Here is a 13,168-nt window from a genome sequence, read left to right as displayed (position 1 = left end):
GAAGGAGAGCTTGGTGTTATATTTTTGAATATTTTAGCGTTTATATGCCATTAAATATGCATTGGTGGGTGGGCTGGCATTTGCTTTGAGCAGATGCACCTCTGAAGGGAACGCAGTGATGTCAATCTCATGCGGGTGCTTCTTTGGAGGCATCGGTGGGGGGGTCCCTGGGGTGTCAATGGCGTTGGCATCGTTGTCGCTGAGCAGCGATGAAAAACCTGCAACACGAGACAGAAACGGATCTCAATGCATACGGCTTACATCTGCGAACGTGCATTTGTGTGAGGCCTAATTCGGGCTGTCGAGCAGAACGCGCTAACACAACGTGGCTATATTCGTCATGATTGACGAAAAATGAAACAATGACAGGCGGTGCGAGTTTGTAAGGGCTGGCGGGTTTATTTTTACAAGAACTAGAAACATTTTCTTTTTATTAAATACTCCATAATACCGTAAATTCCGGACTATAAGCCGCAACTTTTTTCCCAAACTTTCAACACTGCGGGTTATTCAGTGATGCGGCCAATTTATGCAATTTTTTTAACGGCCGCCAGCAGCGCTCGAGTACAAAAGGTAAGATTTAGACTGCAACTTCTTAGTTTGTGCACAAATTAAATTGGCGTAGACATATCCTCATCATGCAAATGGCTAAAAGAAAGGCGCTGAACGCAATCGAGCAGTCCGATATAGAAGGAAACAGAGCTACTGCACGTAAACTTTACTTTGAGAGCGTGTTGCTAGCGTGTCTTTGAATTAGTGAGCGTGGGACGACGTCTATATGACAAAGTCTCTTTCCCATACTGAAAGGAAGACGACTTTGATGACGTCAGTTATAAGGAGCAAGAGGAGGACGGTTTACCGTGGGGGGGGGCGTTTTAAGGGTTATTGATCTGTCTTCGTTATTCATTATCCGTTATCGGTCAGTTCATAATACGCTACAAAGCCTAGGAGCCGGGACACTTACTCTCAGCCAAAAGGCCAAGCTAAGGTCCTAGCCCTAAAGCCTTGCTGCGATCATTGCGAATGCACCGTTCCCGGAGGTACTGCAATACCGGGCCGATGCATGGAGTGGACAGAGCAAGCTCATATTCCATCTCAGTTAAGGTCCTAGCATTAAAGCGTTTTTAATAGTAGACAATCTTAGAACCACAATTAGGTTTCTACATGTACGGTATGTTTTTTTTAACAGACTCGTCAATTGTGTTGCGAGCGTGTTCCTAGTAGCGTTTTGCTACCCTTCACAGGCACGGTTTGGGATGAAAGTTATAATATTATTATTATTAAAGCTTTGAAAACTCTCTCGGTGTACCGTCTTTCTTTGTAAATATGTGTAACCATGTATAATATGTATTTGCAACTGTATATTTTTGTAATGTATTTATTTTAGAAACTTATTCTGATATGTTTTGCACGAGCAAATGAAAAAGAAGGGGCGGGGCAAACGCGGGCTGACGGGAAGTGGAGTAAAGGTGAGACGTGTTTGTGGACGCAGCCGACAATAGTGGATATATATTTTCCCCACCCTTACCTTTGGGAATTATACACTTTTTTCCTTGGATTACTTTCAACGGGCACCCAGACTCTGAAGGTCTGCATGAAACCTTAAGTAACGGTATCATTTTCCATTCATTTTGCCGGCTGTGTTTTTTGGACTGTGTCAGGTATGGGTCAGCTTGCTCTGTCTACTCCACGCATCGGCCCGGTATTGCAGTACCTCCGGGAACGGTGCATTCGCAATGATCGCAGCAAGGCTTTAGGACTAGGACCTTAGCTTGGCCTTTTGGCTGAGAGTAAGTGTCCCGGCTCCTAGGCTTTGTAGCGTATTATGAACTGACCGATAACGGATAATGGATAATGAATAACGAAGATAGAACAATAACCCTTAAAAACCCCAAATCTGTGTTTGTATTGCATTTTTCAATATGAGCGCATGCGGCTAATATACAGGTGCGGCTTGTGTATGTACAAAATCGGTTTTCCTCCCGAAATGTGGTGGGTGCGGCTTATAATCAGGTGCGCTCTATAGTCCGGAATTTACGGTACATTGAAACCAAAATCATCTACTTTGCAGATCCACCAAAATGTCTGCCTTTTACATGTGATATTTTGAGTCTTGCGTTTGAATTTATCTAGACATATGCAGTGTTCTCGTTTGCCCGCGTCCCTGCGTCCTAGACGCATTATTTTTGCTGGGGACGCATCGTGTCAAATCAACGTGCGTCCCCGGGATGCAACTTTTTTGACACGAAATTGTGACTATCATTTTTTAACAAAGATTTACCGCACTCCAAACTTTTCGTGAGGCAGATCCGCCATTGTTGTTTTGGTCTCGCGGTTCGAGTTTTTGTCTGCACGCCTGATCTCCAGTTCGAGTTGTGTAGTGAAAGTCCGTTTCTTTTTAGAGAACCGGCTTTTTCGGCTCAACTCATTAAAGAAGGGTGGCTCTCAAACGGCTCACTTACTTTGATGCATTATATTACGAATGATTATCTTGTATAAAGAAGTTAAGAGAAAAAGGAAGTATAAAAGGAGAAAATGAAAAAAGACAGGTTTGTGGTGATCCCTTTTAATCGGTATACAACCAACAATAATTTAATGCAGAAAATGAATGAACAATTTGAATAAGAAAATGTATCATTCTACTTAATTATATTTGCATGTATTTTTTCCTTCTACAGTGAACGTCCAAGCGACTTCATTTTTGAACTTTTTTTTATAATAAACCTCATTCATGTCGAGCAACTCAGTGTCTCACAACAAAATGTTCATTAACAATATATATGATATAAGGAAACGCATGTACAATATAACATACATACATACATAAATAAAACATGTTTGGAAAAAAAAAAGATTTTTTTGTATTTTATAAGGGAAAATATGACAGTTTGTAAGGGCATGGAGCACACTAAATTTTGGGGACCCATAGATCTGTTAGGACCCATAGATTTTTGAGCATGCGAGTCCCCGGGACCCATCACTTTTCACAGGTAAAATGAACACTGCATATGATTTTTAAATCTTGAGTAAATTGCAAAAATACTGGTGGATCAGGAAAAAACGTGTAAAAATATTTTAGCGAAAAATCTTTCCCTATATAGGTGTAGAGTAAACTGAGGGTAACATGTAGCTTACATTTTCAGTTGCAGCAAGTTCTTCCTATTGCGATTTACCACTCGTAAAGACTACTTTAATTGTTTTGTGTGGCCCATAACAAATGTCCATAACTGATACATACCCCTTGCACTATTACACATTTCATAGTGCCCTGTTTAGATGAAGCATGCACCTGTCCACTTGGGCACGACATATAGGGGTGATGATGCTTCATAGGAGTATGCCATACTAACTAATGCCACCTGCCGTTAATTTTTGAGGAAGGAATAAATGCAAAGGCAAAGCGACACCACCAGAGAGCAGTGTCTGGGTCATTTTTAAGGAGACTTGTTTTAAAACATGGCAACAATTTCAAGCATTTATAAGCATTTCACCCAAAATTCAAGCACTTTTCAAACCTTGAAAACACAATAATGTATTTCAACCACCCGTACAAACCCTACAATACTTTTTCAGTAACATGCCCAACACAGGTCTGACTAAAAAAAATGAACCGATGACAATGGTGTTTGTAAGGGGTGGCAGGAGGTTGTGTTGCATACTTGAGCTGCGTGGTGCGTGTGGCGTGTGAGGAGAGGCAGGTAAAGGACTGAGAGGGTTGGACAGGCTGAGTGTTGATGAGACACCCTGAAACAAGGACAGCGTCAGTCGCCTGTCGCCCAGTTGCAAACTCTTGGGCCTCTGCTGCTTCTCCGCAGGACTCTGGGATTGAAAGATGTGTATTTTCATTAAGCAGGGAAATCGAGCCATTCCCAACCCGCAGGTGGATAACACAATAATAGTAACAACAATAATATGATTATAGTATTGGACAACAAAATAAAAAAAGAACCGCTGGGAACATGTGGGCTCACCTCATCTGCATCAGTCTGTCTCTCTAGCAGGACCTGAGACTTGCTCACATTCCACTCTTTCCTGTTCTTTCTTGAGATTCTGTTATCGTCCTCTGAGTGGGACAACACTGAAGTCCTGCGATCACTGGGGCGGGACAACAAGGAGCTAGTGGTGATTGGGAGGGGGCAGAGGAAAAGATACAGAAAGAGGAACAAATATCAGGATCTTTTATTTTTTTATAAAATCAAACACTTGATTTTAAACCGAATATATTTAGACTAGGGCAGCACGGCGGCGCAGTGGTTAGCGCGTGTGCGGCACAGTTCTAAGGTCTTGGGAACCTCCTGTGTGGGTTCAAACCCAGCTACCAGACTTACTGTGCAGAGTTTGTATGTTCTCCCCGTGCTTGCGTGGGTTTCCTCCGGGGTGCGGCGGGGGGTCACTCCCGGGCCGCGCAACGGAGCGAGTTCGGCGGCCACGACGTCACACGCCGCGACGTGAGGAAAAGCGGCGGGCGTGATCGGGCTAACCCCGTAACTAGGGGGAGCCCGCTCATCCGACGACCCCAATCGCGACGACAGGCGGCCGTCTGCGCGCGGCGGGCGAAAGGCGGCGGACGTGCGCAGAACCCCCATAACTGTGTTGGTGTCGTGCGTATCGCGCCCCAAAGTACCCACGCCGCGGGTTAGGGGCTCGCGGGAGCGACCAAACGGCACCCGCGGTGCGGCGCAAGTAAAAACTCTGTCGTGAATTTGTCTTCGATCGTTCCGGGCGGACGTACAATCGGCCAGCTGTACGACTCTTAGCGGTGGATCACTCGGCTCGTGCGTCGATGAAGAACGCAGCTGGCTGCGAGAACTAATGTGATTTGCAGCTGCGATTGGCTGGCAACCAGTTCAGGGTGTCCCCTGCCCACTGCCCGGAGATGGCTGGGATGGGCTCCAGCCCTCCCACGACCCTAATAAGGATAAGCGGTGCAGATAATGAGATGAGATGAGATTTTTTTTTTTTTTTGAAGGTGCGCCGCTACTTCGCGGATTTTCACTTAACGCGGGTGGTTTTGGTCCCCATTAACCGCAATAACCGAGGTCCCACTGTATACTAAGCCTCGACATCCATGTTAGTCGCCTCCTCCATTCCTTCTCTCGCCCTGAGAGGTAACTGTTGCATGGAGACCAAAAAAAGAGCCGCAAACCTTCCAATTTCATTTGAACAGCCACTAACTTAACAGCAGACCCATGGTGACATCAAATCGCATCTGTTGGACCCATTCAGTATGGCAGAGTGTCGACCTTCAGGTATGCGTGTGGCTTCACACGAAAATTATAAATCTATAAAATGTAAACGTTTTAGTTTCTTATATGTTTTTGTTGCAATTGAGAAAACATTACAATCTAGCAACAATATGCAAATAAATCTAAACAAAAGTTTGTAACGGTGTCCTTTTTGGAATGCTGTTTGAAATTCCGGCTGTAGCTGAGATCTTTTTTTTTTTTTATTTAAAGGGGCTGCAGTCTTCATTTTCATAAAATCAAAATTTTTCAAACTGATAAGTAGTTGAATAAGCCGGGTTTGCATTACATTTACATATTATTGACTTGCGCTAAATGCTAACGCTGGCCGCTGTGATGCTACCGTGTCAACGAAAAAATGCACGTAATTCATACCGGCGATTACAAGAAACTTCAAACAAAAAAGATTGGGCCCGATCGATGATATTTGAGTTTTTCAACCTCATGATCATGTTACAGTCCTTCACAATCGAATACTGTCATATTGCCCACCCCTCACATAAGGTTACTCAAGGCCTGATAAACTAATGAAAAGCCATGCACAAATGATTAGTGACAACACAGACATTGGCTAAAGATGACAAAAAGGGCGTGACAGAGTGCAGGGACTGACTCTTGAGAAGAAATGCCTGAAGGTCCATCAGAGGATGCAGAGCCACTAGAGTGGGCTGAGGAGGTATTGGAAAGGGTTGAGACAGTGGACATGCGGCGCAGCGTGGAGGACAGGATGTAGGGCATCACCACAGAGCCCACGCGACTCTTCTTTCTCTCAGCCAGGGAGCAGGGCTGGGACACACAAATAGGATTAGGCATCATGAGGGAATGTTGGCAGGCGAGGGCCACATTGACAGGGAGAGACTGAGACCACAAAGCACTGGCTAAAATGTATTAGCCTGTGCTAAAAACAACATTGCCTACATTATGCTTTGAATGTGAAGTTTGATAGAAAAGGAGGGGCAAGGGGCAAGCTGGCATCTTATTTTAACATTACGTTTGGCAACGCACCAAGGTTATGACGCCGTAATGCTTTTCTACTTTCTCCCGAAGGTCCTGGAAGCAAGTCACCAGGCGGTTGTGTAAGGGCTTCAGCTGCTCCGTTGTCTTCTCCCCATGGATTCGGATGCCATCTGCCAAGACAGGGATCTGGAGGGGGAAAGACAGGCAGTTTAAGAGTTACGCAACATATAAAGACCTGTGTCAGTGGGTAGCCAAGACCATACCTGCAAGGCAATGAGATGTTTGAGGACCTCAATACGCTCGTGGTCTTTAGGGTGTTCTTGGATGTAGGTGTTAGTAAAGAAGGCCTGAAAAAGGAGGACACATTTTAAAGCATCATAAACATGCACTCTTAAATGTTGCTGCAAGCAAAAAGAGAGTATGTTTCAAAATCACGACGAATAAGCGAGGGCATCTCCCTTATGAACAGAGCAGGCTTGAGGCCAAAGAGATCACACGTTCATTTTTTTATGGGCTCGGGGATTAAACATACACTTGAAGCGTGTTTACAGTGGATGCGTTAGCAGAACACACACAGTACTGTTACTAAACTTGGGCAGACCTAAAATTGGAACATGTAGAGTGATTTATTATATTTAAGTTGAAAAATACCTTAAAATCAAAATATTTTGCAATGTCCCATTACTAAAAATCCAATAAGACAAAAGATAAAAAATAGTTTTAAAGGGTGTATGCACGCCTGCATGGATTCTGGACCACTTTTAACAGTCTAGTTTGTATTGTGGATGCACAAAAGGTAGGTGAAAATCAAAATAATTAAGTGATCAATAACTCAGTCAATACCTTAGCATATAAATAAGTTTTCAGAAGCAGTGTCCCTGTGTGCCAAAACGTAAAAATATGTACCATAAATTCCGGACTATAAGCCGCAACTTTTTTCCCCAAATGTTCAGCCCTGCGGCTTATTCAGTAAAGCGGCTTATCTAAATATTTTTTCTAACCAACACCAGTGGCACTCGAGTACAAAAGGTAATATTTAGACCGGTGGAATTGTGCGCTGAGGTTAACTGCATCCTCTTGGGATTATGATCGAATTGTCCGTATGACAGATGATAGAAGTTCATCTCAAACGAGAACGGCTTGCCGTGAATTTCATAATTGCGGCAGACTATGTTTTAACAGCTACGCTATGAGCCCTGCGAGCGTGTTAGGAGTAGCGTGGTGGTACCTTTCACAGGCACGGTTTGGGATGAAAGTTATATTATTATTATTATTATTAAAGCTTTTAAAACTCTCTCGGTGTACCGTCTTTCTTTGTAAATATGTGTGACCATGTATAATATGTATTTGCAACTGTATATTTTTGTCATGTATTTATTTGTATTTATTTTGGACACTTGTTCTGATAAGTCTTGCAACTGACCAATTAAAAAGAAGGGGCGTAACAGACGCCGGGGGATTATGGGAAGTAGAAACCAGTAAAGGTGACTGTTAGTGGACACCGCAGACAAAAGTGCATATATATTTTTCCCACCCTTACCTTTGGAAATATGCACTTTTTTTCCTTGGATTACTTTTAACAGGCACCTGGACTTTGCAGGTGTGCATCAAATGATAATCACTGGTATCATTAACCGCTCGATCAGCCGGCCATAAGATTCTAAGACTATCGGCATGTGATGGTCAGGTCAGGACTTGGTTCTAGGGTTGTGTACTATCAGGTAAGAGCTTGCTCTGTCCACTCCACGCATCTGCCCGGTATTGCAGTACTTCCGGAAGTGGTGCATTCGCAATGATCGCAGCAAGGCTTTGGGGCTGGCTAATGAATAACGAAGATAGAACAATAACCCTTAAAAATCCCTCCCCCCCCAGGACTTTAGTTCAGCCCTTACGCTGGAAACAAGCGTTTTTAAGCTAGCGGCTAGAAGTACAATATGATGTCTGATAATTAGCAAGCAACAGAGAAACAACAAATCTATACAGGTTCTCCCCATTAAAATTGTTCAACTAAAAAGGACTTTTTTTCTCAATGTGGATGCGTGCGGCTAATATACCGGTGCGGCTTGTGTATGTAATAATTCCGTTTTCCTCCCGAAATGTAGGGGGTGCGGCTTATAATCCGGCACGCCTTATAGTCCGGAATTAACGGTAGTTGTTTTTATTCATTGAAAAACATATAAAGAGTTGGGCACATCTAATCAGTAAGTATAAGGTCCTTGGAAATGAATTCAATATGAAAAAAAAAAATCACGATTACATGGCAGGAAACGATTTGATAAGATCTTTAACCATAACCACTTCCCAGTCTTGCTTCCTGTATCATGCGATTACAGTGTGTAGGTGGCCCCATATGGTGAGAATAGTCGTAGTGAAACAGTGTGATCAGAGTATCAAAGACGCAGATAAGTACAGACAGTTAACGCTTCAAGCTTTTTTTTCTTTCTAAAAAGATGACGGAGTCCATTGGTCATCTTTGGGGCAGAGAGGGATGACCTTTTGTGCATGTCCGCAGGAACGTGATTGGCATGGTGACCAAAATCGTGGTATTACGTCACCAGAAACATTGGACACTGAAAAGTTAATGCATCGTTCAGGCATAAGTTCAGTGTTCTTGCAATTAAATGTTAAGTGCTCTGTGTTTATGGAAAGCATTGTATAGATATTGGAGGTATAAAAAAAAGCACTCAAGTTAAATTACTGCTTTAAATTAATTACCGTAAATTCCAGACTATAGAGCGCACCTGATTATAAGCCGCACCCACCACATTTTAAGAGGAAAACCGATATTGTACTTACACAAGCCGCACCTGTATATAAGCCGCATGTGCCCACATTAAAAAATGTAACACAAACACAAAATTAACCCCATCGCGACTTTAAGTCCCGCAATTGAAACTAAATGTCCTTCATTAAAGTAAACAGTCCAAAAATCACAGCCGGCAAAATGAACGGAGAATGATACCGGTACTTGAGGTTTGATGCAAACCTGCAGAGTCCGGGTCCCGTTGAAAGTAATCCAAGGAAAAAAGTGTATATTTCCAAAGGGTGGGAAAAATATATATCCACTATTGTCCGTCACAACCACAAACAGGTCTGTCTGTTCCTCACCTTTACCGGTACCCACTTCCCGTCACCCCGCGTTTGTTCCGCCCCTCCTTTTTCATTCGCCCGTGCAAGACATATCAGAATAAGTGTCTAAAATAAATACAAATAAATACATTAAAAAAATATACAGTTGCAAATACATATTATACGTGGGTTACACATATTTACAAAGAAAGACGGTACACCGAGAGAGTTTTCAAAGCTTTAGAAATAATAATATAACTTTCATCCCAAACGGTGCCTGTGACAGGGCAGTTAATGGTAGCAACACGCTCGCAACGCAGTAAACGGGTCTGGTAAAAAAACATACCGTACTTGTAAAAATCACGGTAAACCGTCCTCATCTTCCTCCTTAGAACTGAAGCCATCAAAGTAGTCTTCCTCATTGTCGGAAAGAAACTTTGTCATATAGATGTCGTCCCACGCTCCTGCAGCCTCACTCGCGCTGTCACTGTCGCTGGAACTCTCATCCACTCCTGATTCTGTGCCCTCCTCTCCGTCACGCAGCATACCGGCTTTTCGGAACCCGTTGGTGATGGTGGATACTGATGTGCCTTTCTTTTTGGATTTTGCATGATGAGGGTATGTTTACACTAATTTAATTTATGCACAAGCCAAGAAGTTGCAGTCTTCCTCGGCGCATATATTCCACCGGTCTAAACCTTACCTTTTTGTACTCGAGCACCGTTAGAAAAATTACATAAATTGGCCGCATCACTGAATAAGCCGCAGGGTTGAAAGTTTGGGAAGAAAGTAGCGGCTTATAGTCCGGAATTTACAATATTTCAAAAAAGACGTTTTTCTCAGAAAGGTTCTTGGAAAGAATATTTTCAAGAAACTTAGCAATGTTCAATTGTTGTTTTCTATACAATGCTAAAATCTAAAATTATATTTTTTTCTAATGAAAGATTAGAGTTCCAGGTTTTTTGACATTTCCTATGCCTATATAGCTACAGAACAAAATGCTTTGTAGGCCTTCAAATTTGAGTAAAAATAGCAAAATGTGGCTGGCACCGGCACCTTCCTTTTTCAGAAAAACGTCTGGCATTGAACAAGTTACTGAGTTAAGAGAAAATGCAGAGCTGAAAAATATTAAGAAAATAACAACTTCAACAGTTCGTTGTTGTTTTATTTTTAAGGGAAAATATATTTAGGAGCGGAAAGTGACATATTAGTGTGTCAAGAGTAGTTTCTTCAGCACTATTACATCAAAACACAAAGATCTGCTAAATTCTAATTATAATAATTTAAAAATAGATGTAAAATATTAATTTTTAATAACAATGTCATATTATGCATGTTTAGTGCATTTATCACAACCTAACTAGGATGTGCCTCAATACTTGTCAGTTGTGTATGTAATTTAGCATATATTCGGAGCAGCCAATTTCCAGCATTATAATTTTATAAACTTGTTTACAAAGAACAAATCCTGATCTAAGACGCGGCTAAAATTGCAGAATATTTTCCAAAAAGAGAGCCACAAACCTTCTCATAGTTGGAGAAGCCGCCCATGACAGCAGGATCAACAATTCCACTGAGCATCATGGACAGTGGGTTGATGGACAATGCCCGGTCACAAGCTTGCTGCTGCACCAGGTTACTCAGTTTTTCATTGGCCATCTCCATGGTTTCGATGGCATTTTCCAAAGGACTGATTTCCTCCTGCCAATCATAACAGAGTTTCGCAAATAGGTTGAGTTTTTAAAAATGCTACAAATTTGAATTGGAAAACAATTTGAGGCTGCTTCTTACCACCGAGACAGATTTGACCTCAAACCATTTCAAAATTCCAGGGAAACGATAGGCGGTTAAGTAAGTGGTTCTCTCAATCCACATTGTCTGTATGGAACCATTTGAATAGTGACTTATGTGCAACAGGATTGTTTCCATACTTCACAGAGAATTCATGGGCATTTGATTTCAAATATGAGCTACGCATTCTATTGAGAACACTAAAACACACTCACTGCAAACTCATTATCTGGATCCTTTTCACCTTTTCGGAAGGGCCTAGAATACTGGAATCTGTCCACCTCATTGGTTCGGTAATAACTGCAAAAAAAGAGAGTAATTGACTCGGTGGCTTGACCTCTAAATTGCATGGTGGCTAAAGAAACTCTTAATCACTTTAATATCTGTTCTGGAACACCCTTGTCTTTAAACTGATGTGGCACAATGAGCACTGGCTTGACAGTAAAACACTGGATGTCTGAAGTTCAGATAAGGATAAAGACAAGCAGAACTGTGATAAGAAGGCACATCAGACCTGGTCGGCCACCAGGCCAATAAATGATTGAAAGTAAATAATAATTAAAATTAGAACCTGCTTCATTACTTAAATAAAAAATTAAATGTTAACTCAGAAAAGTGGTCATGACTAAACAAATTTTCGGAGAGCCAGCAATGTACGTGTGTATTCTGCCACTGTATAGTAGTTTAAACTGAAGAAATAAAAAGTATATTGAATATTGCTCCAACTATTGCAATGATTGTGGTCGTTATGTTAGTGACAGCAATATGCTTTCAAAAAAGGTGACAACAGCATATGTGAAGCGCAAAAGCTCTTTGCAGGGTGCCGCTTATTTTCCTCAATAAATATCACAATGGAAACGCTCTAATAGCTGACTCAACCTCTCCCTGATGAGCTCAGTAAAAATATTTTCTCAGACTCTCTCCATTAGGTAGTTTTTCTGGAAGTTGTGGCAATGTAGCCGTTAAAGTTAGGGATACATAAATCTTAGGTTCTACTGTTAGCATAATGTGTCCCAGGATACATTACCACCTTTGGGCGGCAATTGAGGCTCACCAACCAGGAGGGTCCTTCTCTCCTGGTTTATTGCAATCTTTCCCAGACGTCTATAAGAGGCTAACAGTATCCAAACTTGGAACACATTATGAAGCTTTTCCCCAACTCGATTCAACAGAAAACCCTTTCTTTTCAGGGGTGCTCAGCCATAGTGTCTATCTGGCATGAGGGTCGTAACTTGCAGTTTTGAGTGGATGGGGGGACTGTGTGCAGCCAGAAAAGTGCAATTGTGCACTTTTTTTGACTCAAGCAAACAAGAGTACATGGCCAATAATAATGCATATACTTTAACAAAGTTTAAAAGAGCTGTGGGGAATTTTGCAGTTTTTTATTGACCATTTCCTGGCTTGAATCATCAATGCACCCTTTGTCAGCTCGTTCATGATGTGCAAGCGAGTACATGCATTTCTTTAGACACGCACACTTTTTCTTTTATAATTCTTGGGGTTTGGGTTGACATTTAGAGTGAACTTGAAGGCCTCTTATCACTGTCATCTTACAATGATAAACAAAAAAAGGGGCGGGAACGAGCATGGCAGCACTCCCTCTGCCCTCATTCCTCCTACCTAATGTGTTCAGTTTAGAACAGCTCTGCTTAGTCAAATAAAAGCAGATAGGCGTGGTGGAAAATAAAGGATAGGGGATCTTTGAACTCAATTGCAGAAGGCCAAACTCAAACCACACCTTTGGTTTCGGGCCAAACAGGATGAATATTTATTCAATACACCAAAACTTTTTGAAAATAAATATGGATTTAAAACAGATGGGAATATTAGTCCAGAATAGACCAATTTAAACACTAAATAATGTAAAAAAAAAAACATTTCTCTCCACGAAATTCAAAATATGAAAAAATTGAAATATAAATGCTAGGCACGGCGGCTGGGTGGTTGGCACCTCCGCGGCACAGTTCTCAAGTCATGGGATCAAACCTTCCTGTGTGGAGTTTGCATGTTCTCCCAGTGCTTACGTGGGTTTCCCTCTGGGCATTCCGGTTTCTTCCCACATTCCTAAAACATGCATTTCAGGTTAATTGGCCGGTTCAAATTGTCAC

The 13,168-nt window shown here is 42.0% G+C and overlaps 1 protein-coding gene and 1 pseudogene across 1 annotated transcript in view; one reads left to right on the top strand and one right to left on the bottom strand.

The window, feature by feature from the left end:
• The window catches only part of dock5 (dedicator of cytokinesis 5), a 59,683-nt gene that overhangs the window by 3,774 nt on the left and 42,741 nt on the right, over positions 1-13,168 (bottom strand). Inside the window, exons 41-50 of the mRNA XM_088335503.1 lie at positions 11,436-11,517; positions 11,276-11,360; positions 11,061-11,147; positions 10,794-10,970; positions 6,464-6,547; positions 6,249-6,386; positions 5,857-6,029; positions 3,972-4,116; positions 3,660-3,819; positions 100-218 (exon numbers count right to left, since the gene is read on the bottom strand). Coding sequence (XP_088191629.1) covers positions 100-218; positions 3,660-3,819; positions 3,972-4,116; positions 5,857-6,029; positions 6,249-6,386; positions 6,464-6,547; positions 10,794-10,970; positions 11,061-11,147; positions 11,276-11,360; positions 11,436-11,517 — 1,250 coding nt within the window. The remainder of the gene's footprint in view (positions 1-99; positions 219-3,659; positions 3,820-3,971; positions 4,117-5,856; positions 6,030-6,248; positions 6,387-6,463; positions 6,548-10,793; positions 10,971-11,060; positions 11,148-11,275; positions 11,361-11,435; positions 11,518-13,168) is intronic.
• LOC148365088 (5.8S ribosomal RNA) lies at positions 4,749-4,894 on the top strand (annotated as a pseudogene).

The sequence above is a fragment of the Urocampus carinirostris genome, chromosome 5 (genome assembly GCF_059441175.1).
Source record: "Urocampus carinirostris isolate Australia breed hairy pipefish chromosome 5, RoL_Ucar_1.0, whole genome shotgun sequence".
NCBI classification, from domain to species: domain Eukaryota; kingdom Metazoa; phylum Chordata; class Actinopteri; order Syngnathiformes; family Syngnathidae; genus Urocampus; species Urocampus carinirostris.
The sequence above is the reverse complement of the archived record's forward strand: the minus strand, read 5'-3'. Positions and strand labels throughout refer to the sequence as shown.